We start from the raw sequence: 19,933 nt of genomic DNA on the forward strand, positions 1-19,933 counted from the left end.
TTATCTCTATCTATAATAGTATTCAAGATAATAACCAAAAACTGCAAAATTTCCTTAAAATTACCAATTTTTGGGCAGCAACCCAATAACGAGTTGTCAGATTCATCTGAAAATTTGCGAGGAGATAGATCTTATTCTGATGGACATTTAAATCTTGAAAGATTTGCCCTAAATATCTTAGTTTTAAAGATATAAATCAAAAACTGCATTTTAGGTCACCTGACACATTTTTTAAACTAGATACCCCAAGGATGATTGTGGCCAAGTTTGGTAAAATTTGGCCCAGTAGTTTCAGAGGAGAAGATTTTTGTAAAAGTTTACGGACGACTGACGCAGGACGACGGACGCCAAGTGATGAGAAAAGCTTACTTGACCTTTCAGGTCAGGTGAGCTAAAAATGTCATAAGGGCCTAAGAGCTACAGTGCAGCAGTTAAACAGGTGCTTGAATAAGGATCCAATCTCATTCAAGAGAACAGATTGTTTTTTTTATTTTATTGAAGAAAAAATCATATCCAGGTATAAACATAAAAATGGATTCAGATAAACAAAATATATATTCTTTTTGGGGTATTAAAGTAAATAGATTAAGTGAACCACAAAATCCAAGAACTAAGTATTGACCTTTTTCTTAGAATCTTGGTTAAAAATATGAAAATGTGGTTAAGTAAATTACCACTGAGATAACCTTAAATATTCAACCACAAGGATATGAAATTACATGACAACATAATTATTCTCCTGCATTACGGTCTCATTTTACTAGTGTGTATAGTATAATTGCTTAATTCAAGTCCTTCACTTTTTTTAAACAAATGTTCATAAATATGTGTACCAATTATATAGACCAGAAAAAAATAGTGTCTTAAGAAAACTATACAAAAGCAAATGTGAAGAAATTAGAAAACTTCTATGAGTGAAAGAGATGCCCCATGAAGGAACTGATTGTAGTGCATGATTAGATATACCATGTATATAACTAACTATTGAAAAGATATTGAATATCAATCGTGCCCACATCAGTCTTAATTGTATAAATGAATTAATGTGAATATGAGAAACAATTAATTATTCAAACCTGGTAAATCTTGTCTAATGAATCAGTTAATCCATTCAAAATGCTTCAATTTCTAAATCTCGTAAATTGCATTCTATGAAATTTGAGAATCTAATTTTCATATGATGTTAACATAATGAGAACAAAATAGAGATAATTAGTCCCTTTTGAATTTCTAACACACTAAGTTATAAAAGATAAGGGTACAACCATAAATTATTCTGAGGCCAGCTAGGAAGATTTATTCCATATTGATTATATATTCTAAACTGTAACAGTTACCAAGGACTTGTATAGTAGTGCTGTTACTGTTATACTGAGACTACTATAATTTATAGTAGTCTCAGTGTTATATAAGCACATTAAGAGTTTTCCAAGGCTTTCTTGCACATTTTTCCCCAATTTTGTACACATTTGTTTACTCAACTGCCCTGCATTTAATGTTGCAAAATATTCATTATGATTCCTTTTTTGTACAAAGTCATTGATTTTATGTTCTAATCCTCGTAAGTCCCTCTTTCAAAAATAATATGATTGTCCCTAAATTGTTAATTTTGCAATATAATATTATCCAAAAATAAAATAACATTTAGCACTGCAAAATGTATTAATAAACTTTAAAAATTCATTATGTGTATTTCTTCTTTTTTTTAAAATGCTTTAAAATTGAAACTTAAAAACTGACTTGTGCAAACATTTGTTCTCCTTAAAGTGAAGCCAGGTTTATCTTTTATCCACACCATAAAGATCTTATTGATGAATAAATTATAGATTTAACATTTGACCTACATGATATTCTTCACACCGTCTTATGTTAACATACAATATTATACAATTATTTATCAATGTTAACATTTTCATTAGAAAAATACTTTTAAGTAGGATTATAATGGTGAGAGAGAAAGAACTTTAAAAAAATAAATATTTATAAGACATATAATAACAATATTAAAACGGTGCATGAGAGAGACAGAAAACAATAAAATAATCAGAAAATTTTAAATTTTAAATCTTTCTCATAGAATGGTAAACAGAAAGGATATAAATAAGTTCCTTATTAAAAAAGGGAGTTTTCATATATAAATCAGAAGATTGGCTATCTCTGAGTTTTATAAGAACCTTGACCGCTCAACAATCCAGGTTTTACCAATTTTTCATACCTGTTATAGTTTTGTGCGATTACTTAACTTTAAGACCTTAACCCTATTTTAGATTTGATATTTTCTTTAGGATAGTATAATAGATATTCTGTAAGGTTTCTTGTTCATTAATAAAGCATTTGTATTTTATTCTCTTCCTTACTATTGTAAAGTTCATATTTTAGTCTCCTTGCTTATAATTTTGTGTGAAGTATGACCTCAACCAACATTAGAAACATTTATTGAAAGGCCAAGGTGCTTGATGTCAACCTAATTAGGGAACACAAAGACAGAAATGCCTTTACCATTATTTCTGTTTTCTGCACATTGTATACCATTAAATGAAGGTTAAATTCAGAGAAAAGTCACAGTAATAATGGTAATGCAATACTATTTAAACCTTTGTTTTCAGTCTTCAATAGATGTCATATAATAAGACGGGAAATAATATTTACTGGTTTTTTTTCTAGTGCAAACAAATTTTTGACAGTGATCTTGCCATGATTGCAGTTCATTCATATCTAATATGATAATTGTTTAGTGTGCCCAAATTTTGCTCTACACACATAAATGACTTGACCATTTGACTATTGTTCTTCTTATGTAGTTTGTTAAAACCGTTAAACCAAATTACAATTTGGTCAAAATTTGGAATAAGTTGCAGTATAGGTGGAGAGTTAAACCCTTTTACTCAAGTCACAGTAAAGTGCAATTTAAAAATAAATGTTGACAGCATGATAAAACTATATTATGCTCAACAGAGAATAATTTGTATTGTATATTAATAGCATGAGTGGACAGTTTGTTTTTGTGTTGTTTTGTAACATCACTTATGTTAGTGGAGGGTTTGATTGCTACACAAGTGCTTTGTAACCTGGCCACATTCTAAGAGTATCTGTTCCAAGTCAGAAGCCAGGTTCGTTGCTGTCTATCATATTGCTTTTTTGATTATTGTTTTGTAAATCAGGCTATTGGTTTTCTTTACCAGAGTGTACCAATTTTTACTCCCCCTTCATCACTCTGACCCCTACTTTGTGATCCCTCATTCCAATGTCCCTTACTCCTATCCGCCACATCATCAAATGAAACTGACACCATCACACCAGAAATCATTTTGCAGTTGAGCTAGAAAGAAGTCATTTTACAAGCTGGAAGTATTCAAGATCTCTTTTCCAAATTCCTATTTTAAGCCTTTTTATATGTAAAACATTCAAATACACAAAAACCTTTGAAAGTACATGTACTAATGTTTGCATTCTTTCTCCTTGTGGTCATACATTTTATATACATGACCAATAAAACAATAATTCTACAGTGAAATTTTAACTTTTTGAAGGTTATGATTTACATAAGTATTAAATAAAAGCATATCATAAACTTACAAATATTCTGGAAATTTGATAAGTGAATGGCATGTTTTATAGTATTTACAGGTACCTATGGTGTTTTTTTTTGCATCTTTGATAATATATATGATACCTAAATCATACCTTGAGGAAATATTTATGTAAATGATATGGATAAGTTGGCTCAGTCTTTTTTTTCTAAATATGACAACATTCTGATAAAGTACCATATGGAGAATAAATCAAATATGAAAGCAATTTCAATCATATAATATCATCTCAGTGGAATCTTGATATATGTTTTGGCATATCAGGCCTCTATATTTATATATCTATATTGTAACAACCAAAACCAAAATGTAAAAAAGAAGATGTGGTATGATTGCATATTTTGGTTTGGTGTGAGTCAATGATCTGTGTTGAAAACCATACTTCATTTGGTTTACTTATACAACTTGTGGCTTGGGTGGAGAGATGTCTCATTGGCACTCATACCATATCTTCTTATATATCTATAAAGCCAAAAATGCTACAGTCAAACTTTGGTAAATTAATCTGAGGTAAATTCACTTGAAAAAAAACTATTTCACCTCATTAATAATGATACCTTTAGTAACTTTTAAATAACCAAAACTGCATAAAGAGGAAAGCGGTGAACAGCTCTTCAAGTTTCAATGTAAAGGTTTTTACTAATCAAAACTCATTCAACATTGTCATGATTGTTTACCTTTATCATTACATACAATAACTTATATATATATATATATGCAGTATATGTTTCAAACAGGAGATTAAAGTGATAATTGTGAAATTGATATTAGTAAATGACCATCATATATTAGTATATGTTAATATTGCTTGCAGTGTATGTGAGAAAGGCAAACAGTATCCATTTCTTGAATCAATATAAAATATAATAATAGCTAGATTTATTTAATATTCACCAACATTATATGTATTCATGGCAAAAATGTGTGGTCTTGTTTTATAGAAATAATATCATTAAACATTTATGTTATAATATTGTTTCTTGATATCATACAGTATACTAACAAGAGTACTTGCTGATATGTTCTGCCCGCTAAATATTCAAAATACAATTTAAGCCAATTTATTTTCTTGAGTTAAGGTCAAACTACAGGTATTACATAAACTTTTCATTATCAATAATCTATAAAAATTAGTTCAAGGTCAGATGAAACCTGCTGCCATGAAATTTACACTTTATAATCATTTAACATACACCAAATATAGTTGACCTATATATTGCTCTCCAGCTAAATTGACCCTACTACAAAAACTCACTTTGACCAATGAACCCTGATAAATAAGGTCAAGGAAAGATGAACCCTGCCAGACAGATATGTACACTTTACAATGAATCATTCCATATTCCAAATATTATTGACAAACTATTCATAGTATCTGACTGTTTGATTGTTGTTAGTGCTTGCACATTTTGTCCTTATTTTATGGCAGCCAGTTTTTGTTTATATTGGTTGAAGACACCAAAGTACTGTAGAGAATTCCACAAATCTTTGAGAATTCATGAACCTCAAAAATGAGGTCTCTTCATCATGCTTATCATCAATATGTGTTACATACTGCATCGTTTGTCATAGGCAAGAAAAATATTTAAAAATATGTTAGCATGGTACATTTTCTTATGGTTTAATAACATCAAGAGTATATATATACATGTATGAATGCAAAATTTTTAAGATAAGTTTCCTTCTCTAATTTTTTTCTATTTCTATTTGTTATTTCTATACATGTACCAATGTTAGTATTTGGATGAAGTTTTCAAAATTTGTAAGATATTCTATTTCAGACACACTGGCATTCATACAACATTTTCTTATATCTATATATATACATTGTGAAGACTTTTTATTCAGCATGTTAAGTAAAATAATATCAATATGGTTAGCAGTACTTTGGTTTGTAGGAATATCAGAGTTGTTATATTTATTTGCCATTCGAATGCAAAAGTAAAATAGTTTTAATAAACTTACTTCCACTGATGTTGGCACAGTCATCTGACTTTACGAATGTGATTCCCACCAGGCTGTGACACAGAATTAACAGGACAGTCACTGTTCCAATCAAAGTATACATAGCTTACTCCTTCTTGTCAAACTATATCTAAAACAAAGTAGAATGGTTACATTATGTTTAACAAAAGTTTTATTTACAGAAACTTCATCCTCTTTAACTTTAACTTTAACATGTGAACAATTGAAACTTAACAAACCTTAAAAGCATATTATTTCGATTGACAATTTCATTATTTAAGTCAGTAATATAATGAATATTGAATTTCTACAAAATATTTTATCAATATCTGTTAAGGTTATATCTTAACATTTAACTAAGTATCTTGCAATTTTTATTACAGTCCATTAAATTTCATCTTTGTGAAAAACTATCAACAAAAGTAACACTCCTAAAACTATATCTTTTTTAAAAAGTGTACTTTAATATATTCATTACTAGTATATGGATTTTACCATATATTTTTTTAGTTGAATAATAAAATATGTGTTACAATTTATGTACCATCCATGTTGATAATCTCATTGACATATATATATACATGTACCCTCCAAAATTGTTAAGTTGATGTTTAGACGAGTTGTATATACATAATGTTCATAGTCATGTATCACCATCATTGATGGTGATCCGATGGATAAATCTGTTGTAGAGTTGTCACTGACTCATACGTACATTTGTACTTTTAAATATAATTATTTTCTGTGACTGTATCTTACATTAATTTGTAGGATCCTTTACTAGAGATAATTGAGCTGATCTGTAACAATAACATCTCCATACCTTATATATCATATACTGTTGTACGATGCTAGATTAAAATTGATGAGGAAAGGTAACACACGGCCACTGAAAGCTTTATTTTTGTGAAGCCCAGGTGGTCGTGTGGTCTAGCGGGACGGCTGCAGTGCAGACAATTTAGTGTCATGATATCTCAGTAGCATTGATTCAATCCCGGTGAGGGAAGACTAAAAAATTTGCGAAAGCAAATTTACAGATTTAACATTGTTAGGTTGATGTTTAGACGAGTTGTATATATACCCTAAGATATATATACTTTATCATTATACTGAAAACAAGCATTCTACATACCCTCTATGTTTTTACTAATAACAGGGTATAAAGGACTAAATCACAGAATATGAATTATCTAATAATATGTGTGTTAGTATACAGTAGCCTTATTCAAACTTTAAAAGCTACAGGTGGAACACACAAAACCTGGAAAACTACAGCTGAGCTCAAATTCATATCCCTTCCCCCTTTTTGTATAGACATGGTATAGTCCATGCTTTGCTACTGGGATTACCTCCAAAATAATTTGGTTAATAATTTACTAGTGATCACAGATATCCCTTAAAGAACATGGTTGTCATAACAATCCCTTAATTTCAATTAATATCAAAAAGGAATCTATATCCCACAGCCACAAAATGTTTAAAAGTGGTTCTCTATTTATCTCATGGAAACCACAAAAAAACATTTCCAACACATTGATTAAAATGTCAATGCTAGCATGTTTCTATTGAGAGCCTAAAATTAAGCATTTGCATAAAAAATAGGTGCACATGAAAGGCCATTAAATGTTTAAATCTATCAGATTTTTTTGTTTTGAATATCTGAGTATATGTACATGACTAACTTGTTATTGTGTAAAATAATTACCAGATTCACACTGAGATAAACTTCCACTTATTCAACAAAAACAGGTCTTTAATAATTGTAATTTGTGTTTTTCCCCCTGTTTATTATTATTAAAGAATCCATGGGAAAGGTCATAAAATGTTTCCAAATATTACTGCTAGATTTATGTTACAGCCGAAGGCCACCAATGGGTCTTCAATGTAGCGAGAAACTCTTGTGTCATTCAGCTGGCCCCTTAAAAATATGTATAATAGTACAGTGATAATGGACCTCATACTAAACTCCAAAATTATACACAAGAAACTAAAATTAAAAATAAAATAAATGGTTTAAAAAATAATTACCTTAACCCATTAATTTCTATTTTTTCATTTGGTATTCCAATCTTCTTTCTTCCAACTCTCTATTCTAATCCAGTCTTATATCAAGGTTTACATTATCTTCCATGCACCTGCATTGATAATTTGTCAAGTTATACAAACATATTTTTTTAACATAAGTATAAATCTATAAAATAGTAAAGGTCACGTCAAATACAAAAAAAAATCAAAAAATCTTTTGAATAGCAGTGAAAAATGAGGTATTCAAACAATGTCTTTTTTCTTATTTTTACCTGAATATCTCATAGTATGGAAGATTGGCCTAAAATTATATTTATCAAAGATATATTAGAAAATTCAATAGCTATTTCAAACAAGACGTCAGTTGGTTATATTTCAAAAGGTAAACCTTTCATTAAATTTGTTAAATTTGAAAGTAGGCAGATCTTCAGCTGTTTAAGATTCAAATACATTTCAAAATTGATAATAATTGAAGAAAAAACATGTCAAAATTGTATATTTCGCAGATGTTAGGACTATTTCTAGCCTCTTATTATACTTTGGTTGTTATATCTTCCCAAATATATTTGTATATTATATTAATAATTTCTTTTTCCGTATAATTTCTTTTCTGTAATCATGGTAATTCTATTTTACATATAATATTTGTCTATTTTAGTGCAACCTGAATATATACATACTTTATACAATTTACAATACAATATTAGTTAGCCTCCCTAGACTTATGAAGCACTGTGTTCCAAAAATGATCAAAAATATTATTTAAAAGATCAATTATTCTAAAAAAATCCTTTCATTAACCATGTTAACTTTGTGAAATTCTAAAGCAGGCAGAATCTTCAGCTGTTTGAGTACATTTCAATTAGTGAAGAAATACGAATATACTAGATATGTTTTATTTGAATTGTAATTCATAGATCAAATGTATTCATTCAGTGTATGTTCACTTGTTTGTGTTTATATGTCTTAATTTTGATTGAAAATTTATAGTGTGTCTTTCTATGTTGTGATGTCACACTATTGTTTGAGGTAAGGGTAAAGGTTGGTAACTATTAAAACTTTTAAACACCCTGCATTTGTTTGCACCTGTCTTTAGTCAGGAACCTGATGTTCAGTGGTTGTCGTTTCTTTTTTTTTATATAGATTAGACTGTTGGTTTACCTGTTTTAATGGTTTACACAAATCATTTTTGAAGCCCTTTATAGCTTGCTGTTAAGTGAAAGCCAAGGCTACGTGTTGAAGACTGTACTTTGACCTGTATAATGGTTTACTTTCACAAAATGTGACTTGGATGGAGAGTTGTTTCATTGGCACTCACACCACATCTTCTATTATCTATTTATAATTGTCTTGAAAAGAAAGAGTATCAAAGACCCAATGGCTGTCTATAATAAATATCAAACTCAAATTGTTTTCCATTACCCTTTTGATGCTACCAACTCACTTTAAAGCTTTGCATATATTAGATATAATTTTGGAATCATTTTCCTTTAAATCATTGATAGCTGAGGATTAGTCTTTGGTTGAAATTAATCATATGTCAGTTAAAAAAGTGTAGAATTTAAAAGTTCCTATAAAAAATGTGGATATACCTTTTAAAGCCTTTTCTTCAATTCTCAGTATTCTAATTTCAAGGAAAAATCTTCTTGTATTATATTACTACTATTTAAACATACCTATAAAAAATAAATAAAATATTATACAAGTAGGTTTTACAAGTCAGTTTTCAAGAAAGAAGTACCAGACAATATTTATTATTTTTAGTCTATCATGCCAAGGAGGCGCAAATCAAACACCAATCAATCACAAAAAAATAATAAAACTATAATCCTAATTATTAGACTGATTACACATTTTCGACAAGTAATTGGTTAAAATGCATCTTTAACCAATAGTCTAATAAACTAAGTTTGAACATCAGACTTATTGCAACAGAAAATGTTTAAGTTCTAATCTATAGCATTTTAAAAAGTCACAAATATACACAGAAAAAAAGTCCCATAAAATCTAACTTGAGGAAAACTCAAGTTTTACTTGTATACATAATTTTAAATATTTACCATATATATATTTATTATGTTTATAATTATAAATGAAAATATTTAAAATTGGTAAATCTAATAAGTCAACTTGTTTACATTGAGCATTATATTTATTATCAATTTAGGAAAAGTATTTTTTATAAACTTTAAACAGATACTTACTTATATACATAAAAAAATACAAAATTACAATACAATTTTCAAAACTCAGCTGTAATGAATAAAAGGCTAAAAGAGTTTATTAATGCCAATCTGGTGAAAAGCCTTCAAGCAAACAGATACCAATATACCCATAATACTGACATGGTTTTCCCTCATATTTCAGATATACATGGTGACATAAAAGGGGACTTTAACTGATGCAAATAAGCAAGACACATAAATAAATGTGGTAGAGTAATAGAAACCTAAAAAATGCAACAATATTCCAATCATAGGGGGTGGGGTCACGTGGTGGGGTATTGTTGTTAGTGTGCTGCCTTAATATTGATACATGCATGTACTTTAACCCTACATTTTTTATTTTATATTTGGAAACCCCTTTTGGAAGATCTGGTAGATGGGCTGGAAGTTTTTGAAAGTGAGCTAGGTCATTAATTTTGCAATGCAAAAGGTTACCTACAGCTAGATTCCATTCAGAGGGCAGAGTTGTTTCTTGGGTTCATGACCTTAATGCCCTTGCAGCTTGGCACTCTCTTATTTTGGTCAATGATACTTAATAATGTCTAATCCAACATTAGCATATTAGACAGTATCATTTTTTTTAATATCTTATAAAAATAAAAACACAGCAAACAAGATGTCGAATAAGAAATCGCTCCCCGGTGAGACAGTGGTATGAAAGAAAATATTTGTGTCCTGATGGTCTGTACATTTGCTAATATTACAATAAATTGTATTAAAATATCCAAGATAATGGGAAAGACTTCATAAGAATGATTTACTTGTGTCTAATTCATTATGATTTAATTCAGCAAATAAAATATGTTTAAACTAAACCCAAGAGAAGCATTAGACCTTACTGTTATTTTGGGATCTGCAACACTTGACCTGAGATTTTGTGACGCTTGAACTACTGATAACAATCTCTTCCTTTGTGGCATCAAATATTTTCTTTTGTGATTTCAAAATTTTACAGGAACTTCTGTTACATGTATGTCCAGTAATGGTGGACAAATAGCAATGAGGTGTATAGCTACTATTGTCTCTAATTTAAATTCTCTGCACATCATGAAATAGAATTGACCTTGTGTATTTATACATGATAAATATCCATTTAATATGTGAGGAAAATCAATGCTTTGGAAGACTAAGTCCTTCTTTATTAATGTATAAAAATGTCAAAATATCTTAAAATTCTTAAACATTTAACAAGAGTAATTCCATCAAGAATTTTAAGGTTAATATTTAGACTATAAACAAAGAAACAAGTTTTAACTGTTACAATAATCTTGAAATGGTTTACAAGTGCACTGACTGCATGACTAAGACTAAAATAATAAATCAATTGGAATGTTGTTAAATTGGCTTTATGATCCCGTTTTATGGACCAACAAAATTCTTGTACATCAATATAAACAAACCCATCAAATAGTACAAACATAACCTGATTTCAATAAACAAATTTTAAATGTATACCTAACTTACCTAACATGGTGACGATTACAAACAAAGTTATGATATTCCAAACACATTTACCTGAGAAAAATTATCCAGAATCAATATTTAAAACATTGTGTGCTAATGTTACAAGCTGCATAATAGTCCACTTATAAGCATGTCCAGTTCAAGGAATGAAATAATTGTTACGAAATTCTGATTTTAAGATTAGGACTAAACACAGAGGACTATAATTATGTAATGAATCAGAAATCCTATTTTAATCAAATAATTGCCATCTATCATGCAAAACTTCTTTGAGCTTATTCATTTAAGTTGTGCTCCAATGAACTTCTTTTTTTATTATACGTGGTTAGGTTATTAAAATATTGTATCTTGATCATTTAAATATCTTCATGTAAATAGAAAACATTTATTCCGTGGGTGTTTACCTTGTGTTTACCTTTTCATAAGTATAACCTTTTTTGTTAAGACTTTCAATTTAGAGAATGGTCTTGATAATTTTCCCATAGTAATTTTATCAAAGCATTAAAATTCGGAAATAATTACATAGTTTTAACCAGTAAACATGGTAAATATGTCCGCTATATTTATTTACCGAAATTCATTGTGGTATTGTAAAAATGTTTGTTACTTGGAAGAAAGAAGATTTAATAGATACATATGATACAAATTGGGTCACTGTAATAACCCAATAGGATAGCTAATACACCAGTCCTGATATTTCAAATGCTTTATTTCTTTAGAAAGGCCTGAATTGATCCCTGAGTACCTGTTTGTATGATTGACATTTGACAATTGAATTCTGACCTTGAATATTTTTAGTTTGATTTATATTTCAAAGAAATTAAATCAAGAACTGAACTGAACTGAACTGAACTGACATGACTGAGCTGAGCTGAGCCAGACTTTGCAATCCCCAAAAGTTAAGCCTCTAAAGTGATGATAAGATGTACATTTTTAAGTGTACTAAATTCATAAAATTTGATAATTGAATTGATTGCCTGTTGATTCAATCAATAATCAAGAGAAGTGATTTAACTAATATGATCCAAGCTTCACTTGCCATTTTTGACTTAATAATGTGTTTCCCCCCCCACCATTCTTTTGTCATAGTATGCATATAAGAAAGGTTTCATACATTGCATATACATATTTTTGCCTATGAGCTTTTTAAAAGATCAATATCAAATGAATATTGAAAGGTTATCAAGATTTGTTGAAGTGTGATCTAATCTTTAGTTTGTATATAATAAGATCATCGAAGTGGGATCAAAATAGAATTTCACTCAAGATTATCAAATTTAAACACTGTTGAATACTATCTTTTAATTTTAGATAAGATTTTTGGGACACAACTTACAGTGATGGCAAACAGAACTGTCTTATTCATAAACTTTGTCATTATTTACAGCCATTTTGAGAATTCAATACAGATGTAACCTGAATAATTCAGTCCCTCCCTGTAATTAATCTCTCCTACTTACGAGTTACTGAAGTTATTGTAGATCAGCCGAACATAACAATTGAATTATTTAGGCTATACAAAATAAAGCAAACAAGGGGAGATAATTCTAACTTATTTCAAATTTAGAAACACTGTTCTTTGATTATAAAGTTGTGCTTAAACATGTATATATATGCCATGTATGCATCCTACAGTATGACATGTATAAACTTTAGGATCATGATTTTTTTTTTCATTACATCATTTTTTCTAAAATTTGGTTCTCCATGTAACTGTGTCTTACTCTAGAATATTGTTATAGGTCATGGGTTCTTGGTAATTAGGGGAGACAATTTATGTTTTCCACAATATACCTATGGGAACAAATTTTCAGACCTACTTTGTTGACTTCCAAGTCCTCTTTGAAGCCAAAAAGCACCAAATGATACAGTGTCTAGAAAGAAAACTTGTTATTTTGAATTGCTGTAAAAATGTCCAAACTAAGCTTTCATATAGTTTTTCTTTCGAAAAGTCTTTTATATTCATAAGAATCAAACATTATGTGAATTATAACATTTCATATTCAGTAAGATATGTGTAAAATTGCAATATGTTTGTAGGACGTTTCCATGGGGAGATAATATTTTTCTCTTTCAAAAAGTCTTTATTTAAAAGAATAATATTTTAGGTTATCTCCCCATGGAAACTTATCAATAGCATATTGTTATTTCACACATATTTTCCTGAATATATGATGTTTTATTTAAAACTGATATCTGTTTCTTATGAATATAGAATACTTTTAGAAAGAAAAATTATACATGTTATATGAAAGCTTAGTTTGGACATTTTTATAGCAATTCAAAATAACAATTTCACCCTAAGCATGGTAATGACTATAATATACCTATAGAAACTGATAAACTAATTTTGTCACAGCATCATTAACGTGGAGTTAAAGTCTTATATGATTGTAAGTATGTTTTATTTTATCACCTTGCACTTTCACTTTTTGAGTGAACAATTTGTTCAATATTCTGACCAGTTGAACAATTTGTTTTAATAAAACAAATTGCAATTTGGTAAAATTTTTGAATGAGTTGCAATTGGTGGATAGCAACACTAACAGTCAAGTCACTGTAAGAAATATACTAAGGGACTATAAAAATGCATCACTAAAGTTTTTTTTTGTATATTTGCAATTACATTGTATTGTAAAATAAATGTATTAACCATTGTTAACATATTCGTTGTCCTAACAAAGTTTGCAATTTGAAAGTTGAATTATGCCATTTTAATAAATTAATCATGTGGTCCAGATAATACTATTTTAAACATTATTGGTGCTACATGTGTAGCAGGATCTTCTTACCCTTCCAAGGCACCTGCACTCACTCTGTTTTTGGGGGATTTGTGTTGCTTAGTTTTCTATTGTGTTTACTGTGTACTGTTGTTTCCTTGTAATAGTCTGTTTTAGTCATGGAGTTGTTGTTTTAATTTCGAGTTATGAGTTTGAATGTCCCTTCAATGTTTTAGCCTCTCCTTAAAGTATTGGTATGGTATAAAAAAAAAAATCATTTATGGTTTTCAATTTGCTTTAAAAACCATGCCACATCGATATTCTAGTGTGTCCAATAACCTCTACTCTAGTAAGTCCGTTTTCTAATTTTTCTTTAAATAACGTATGGCATGAATAGCAGTTACAAGAGGGTCAATCATGATTCAGTAAAAGTAAATCTTCAAAATATGTGTTGTGATTTTTAAGTCTGTCAGTATAAAAGCGATTTTCTGAAAATTTTATGATCAAATTTCATTTCTGTTTTGAGAGTGACACCATTAGTGATTTATTTTCATTTCATAGTATCTAAGTACATGTTACGATGTAATGATTAATTTTCTCTGTGTTTTACAATATATGTAATTCAAAGAATCGTTTATTTGATTTATAACTCCTTATTTAAATTCATGTAGATTATTTCAGTGATATATATTTGAATATATATCACAACAGAGTTGTATTTTGTATAAAAGACCTAATTGTACAATTTAAAGGTTCAAGTTATAGAATTCGAAGGTGAGAGTTAGAAAAGGTTATGAAGGGGCGAGTTCGTCAACATGGGGCGAGTTGTCCTACACCCGATGTCGAGTGTATGTGTGTATGTGGGCCGAATTTGCTATCGAGCGAGATGCTATCCTACATTACGTTCTAAAATGTAACAAATAAACGTAAACTTGTTAGAGGTTAAAGAAAGAAAATGTCGTCCATGGAGTTAGAGTTAGTCACATGTAAAAGACCGTGAAAGAGCTGTCTTGACATGGAACATGTGGAAATGGCATGATGTGACAAGTGTCAGGAATTATAAGAAACTAAGAAACATCTTTACATTGTCTCCATATTTATCCGTTAAGCGAGCTCCCCTATATAATAATATAATATCTACATATTAACGTACCTATCGGTCGTCTGTTTTTGCGTTAGAGTATGTTAGTTTCGAATGAGTCGTTCGTCATGTCCATTGGTCTTTCAGCAGGTAATTCCCACTTGACCTCAATACCTAAAAATAAATAACAGGAAGTCCACAATTTGTTAAAAATAGAACAAGAAGAGATTTTCCGAAAGAAGGGAACATTATTTTTTTTAAGAATTATCTATATCTATAAATCCGTAATCTTGAGTTCGTTTGACTCATCACAAGATTGTGTTGAAATTAATTTGTTTTCCAAACTGTGTTTATTTATATAATATGTTAAGGTAGACTTTGGGATGGGGAGGGGGAGGTCAAAATTAAAAAATCTATAGACAATCATTTTAATAACTTGATAAATTTCAAAATGTAGATTACATTATGATTTTCAAAAATATAAGCAAATTATGGGTCTTAAGGCTTTTTTTCACGCTCAGCAGTTATAAGTTTTGTTTATCTATATTTTAAAAGGTATATTTGAACTCGTAGGGAATATTTTAGGAATTGGTCATATATTAATGTTTATTTTTTTTTTAAATATGAAAAAGTATGTGTCATATTATAAGGCGTATTTACGATTCGATTGTACGAACACCGACACTTCATCATTTACAATGGACTAGATAATCTATAAGGCGAAAACGTAAAATATTTTTTCTTACCGATTTTCGCGATTTCGGTATTTCGCATTTTCGGGTTAGGAATGCTGATATCATCATGTATATTATCGAGTACATGTATTGTTAATATTTATTTCAGACTTTTTTTGTTAATTAAAGAATAAGTTTTAGTATGTTGTAAATCAAAAATGGGAATTTGTGTCAAATTGGCCGAACATGGATGCTGATAATGCCTCTTTAAAACATAGGTACTAATCTCGGGGAAAAATTTAAATCATATGTAAATGCGTAATGTCGTTGAGTGCCTGTGATCATGGTGCCGAGTGAACCCTCATGGAAATTCAATGTTGGTGAACACCTATCCATTAGACTAAGTGATCATAGTGACCTCAGATACACGTTTCCAACTTTCGGCAGAATTGTGAAGTTGAATCTTCTTTTGGTGACGAAGGACAGTCACCAAATATGACTTAGTAGAATATTTGAATGTAACATGAGTCCGATGATGATTGTCTCATTATGTTTAATGTTTTTAAAATTATTATAAAGTCATCATAGATACCAGGACTATATATAGTATATACACCAGACGCGCGTTTCGTCTACAAAAGACTCATCAATGACGCTCAAATCCAAAAAAGACAAAAATACCAAATAAAGTACGAAGTTGATAATGTGACTACTTAAAATGAAATATTATATAGTGGATTAACTTCAGATCAAACACTACGCGAACATTTGGAATAAAAATTGAGAATGGAAATGAGGAATATATTGTAGCGGGTCGAGGGTTGGTAGCGTTTCTTTACTGCCTGTTGCCTGGTTTATCGGATACTGTGACTGCTATGCGGAGGTCAATATATACTGCTAGACTTCTGGTAGATAGTTGTCTCACTTATCAATCAATATTCAGCTCAACTGCCGCCGTAGTCTTGTTTGTATAGGTTACGATAGCAAAAAGGGGGTGGGGTAGGTAGCCTAACTAGCTGTATAAATGGCGGTTTGGCGTTTCAATAAATACAAAGTCGTATCTCGAACTTAATATGTGTAATTTAATAAGTTAGACTGACGAGTTATTCAGCATTACATATTTATACGATTTATATAACAATAGTTTAACAAATAACTGTTATAACAATACTATGTTTTATCTTCAACTTTATACAAGAACGAAATATATAGTCAGTAACAACTGGTTACTTCTCTGGTACCTGTGATAGTTAAAAAGGGGGAGGGGCTGGGGTAGCTCTGGTTCAATACGGGCAAGTGAACTGGACTGGTAATAACTAACAGTACTTAATAAATAATCAAAGCATATACTCCTTACAGATCCTTACACGAATTCAGCATAAATGGAAGATTTAAGTTAATATATTTAAAGAAAATATGTATAGAAGAAATTAACAGTTTATAGTTAAAACTACGGTTTCTGCGGTGTTCCGCAATCGGCGGTACCGTATAAATATTTACAATGAACTTTCCTATTTAGCTAGCGTGATTCTAATAAGCTTTTGTAATAAAAAGATCTAGAATAAATATTAATAATAATCCTCAAAATCCTAAAATATTAGAACCTAACCTTATTAAAATAACTGGATATCTAAATTCTATATTTCTGCTAGTTTGTTTATAAATTAACAATATGGCTGCCCAGGAGGAACAAGACTAAATAAGAGAGAATGTCGCGCATGAATTTATAGTACACGACACACTTTGGACACGATTTTGGACACACTTTTGACGTTTCTAACGTCAAATGACGTAACGACACAAACTGCACTTTAAACATACGGGGACTTTTATAAGAAACTGTAAATAAACAATGGCGGCCCCCAGGGTTGAAGTGACCCGTTAATAAAAAGGGATAAAAGCTACATGTCTGGGAGACTTGTGATCGTTGATACCGGTATAACTACAACAAGGAACCAGAGAATCACGTTAGTTTTACTTGACTGTAAGTTAAATGTACAACTCGTACATTTAAATAGTAAATTCTACACTTGTCACATACATATCATACAATTATAAAAAAAAATATAGTCTTTAGCTTTGTCCCCATGTCCCATATCAATTGCCTTCACATCTTGAACAGTATTTACATTTCATCACAAAATATAAAGAACGTGATCCACAAAAGAAATGATCAAAAATGGATGATTAAGAATCACAAAACCGTAACATTATGTCAAAGAGACAACAACCCGATCAAAGAACATACAACAACCGAAAGCCACTAATGGGTTTCAACTCAGTGAGAAAATCCCGCCCGGAGGTGGTCCTCAGCTGGCCCCTAAATTGTGTACCAGTGCAGTGAAAATGGACGTCACACTAAACTCAAAAGCATATAAATGAACTAAAATTAAAAAACATACAAGAATAACAAAGACCAGAAGGTCATGACTTTGGACAGGCACAAAACATGCGACGGGGTTCAACATGTGTGAGATCTCAGCGCTCCCCTATACCTCTAGCCAATGTAGGAAAACGAAACACATATCAATACGCACAGTAATCTCAGTTTAAAAGAAGTCCGAGACCGTTGTCAGAGTACAGCCATTGCACAGGCGCTTGGATCTATGATACAGATTTTTTTTTTTTTTTTTTTTTTTTTTTTATTAAAATATTCAATTTTCTATATTTATAATACATATCTATCACTTCTATGCATGTCTCACTAAGTTTCCAGTGATTTAAATGACCCAGAGAAAATACCCAATTTTACTATCCATACTAAGAAACTTTGTTTCTTAGTATGGATAGTAAAATTGGGTATTTTCTCTGGGTCGTTTAAATCACTGGAAACTTAGTGAGACATGCATATAAGTGATAGATATGTATTATAAATATAGAAAATTTAATATTTTAATAAAAAAAAAAAAAAAAAAAAAAACATCTGTATCATAGACCCAAGCGCCTGTGAGCCATTGTAGGTAACAAAAGAGACTAAGCAAAATTAATAGACAATGCTACATACATTAACAAAGGATTACTAGCAGTAAATACCATGACAGCTCCAAATCTCAATTACGATTCGATTGTACGAACACCGACACTTCATCATTTACAATGGACTAGATAATCTATAAGGCGAAAACGTAAAATATTTTTTCTTACCGATTTTCGCGATTTCGGTATTTCGCATTTTCGGGTTAGGAATGCTGATATCATCAATTGATTGAAAAATTATGTCTTGATCATATGAAAATAAAGTAAAATCCCTCCCGTTAGTGATTTAGTATCGTACCATCATGATATATATCGGCGTTTTACGTTTCCGCAAATTAGCATTACTTTTCCGCGAAAAAAAGATGACGTTTCCGGAAAAAAAAGTTTACATTTCCGCAAATAATTATCTTACTTTTCCGGAAACAAAGTAACTATTCCGGAAAAAACAAATTATTACTTTTCCGCAAATAATTAAGGAATACCTATTGATCGAAAGCAAAGCTATAATAAAAAATAAATATGCGTTAAGTTAAAGGTCATCATAACATGTAAGTAAAAAACATCATTAAATGTATGAAAACGTATGTTCAAACATATCTTGATATGAGTTCATAAGTCAGTTCTGGCAGAATATTTGTAGCCAACACGTCGTGCAAAGACCATAGGAGCACATTCACCGTTTACAAGTTCTGTATTTTGTTTAGGAAGGAAGTCCATCTTCTCCTTTTCATACTTCCGAACGGGTGCTTTTACAGTTAAGAGTTCTCATCTTTATGTAAGATGTTGTCTTCAGTTTCATTAACACATCGACAAAAACAAATATGGTAGGATGGTTAGCTTAAAACTGCTCGCACAGGTAGGCACTAAAAGACTCGACACCATTCGTTGTTCTCTTTTCCTCGGGGTCAGGGGTGATGTCCAAATGCTTTGTGGAAATCTCAATTGCCAACCATATGAAATTCCAACATATAATCGGTAGACCTCATGCATTTATCGTCAGATGGAGCATCGGCAATTAATTCAACAACGCATTCTTTAATCATGTCAGTTGGCAAGTAGGCCAAACCAAAGATTTCTCAATGAAGTTTAACTCATCCTTACCCGAGTCAACTAGTTATATCAAGTATATAATAGCTATACTGAGATCAGAACTTTTGTTTTATTAAAAATAAAAAAATAAAATAATTTATCACATATGTTCATTCAAATCTTT

At 30.2% G+C, this 19,933-nt stretch overlaps 1 protein-coding gene and 1 pseudogene across 3 annotated transcripts in view; one reads left to right on the top strand and one right to left on the bottom strand.

The window, feature by feature from the left end:
• Positions 1-17,613, bottom strand: part of LOC134716122 (uncharacterized) — a 56,657-nt gene extending 39,044 nt beyond the window's left edge. Inside the window, exons 1-5 of one of the 3 annotated variants that reach the window (XM_063578914.1) lie at positions 17,354-17,613; positions 15,143-15,244; positions 9,173-9,256; positions 7,584-7,690; positions 5,556-5,685 (exon numbers count right to left, since the gene is read on the bottom strand). In XM_063578914.1, the coding sequence (XP_063434984.1) occupies positions 5,556-5,658 (103 nt within the window). In that variant the 5' untranslated portion in view covers positions 5,659-5,685; positions 7,584-7,690; positions 9,173-9,256; positions 15,143-15,244; positions 17,354-17,613. Of the gene's footprint in view, positions 1-5,555; positions 5,686-7,583; positions 7,691-9,172; positions 9,257-11,269; positions 11,564-14,973; positions 15,010-15,142; positions 15,245-17,353 lie in introns of those variants that run through there. The other 2 variants (XM_063578920.1, XM_063578904.1) reach the window with 2 other exon arrangements.
• LOC134716113 (uncharacterized) overlaps positions 17,576-19,933 on the top strand; it is a 31,162-nt pseudogene continuing 28,804 nt past the window's right edge.

This window comes from Mytilus trossulus, chromosome 1 (genome assembly GCF_036588685.1).
Source record: "Mytilus trossulus isolate FHL-02 chromosome 1, PNRI_Mtr1.1.1.hap1, whole genome shotgun sequence".
NCBI lineage: Eukaryota > Metazoa > Mollusca > Bivalvia > Mytilida > Mytilidae > Mytilus > Mytilus trossulus.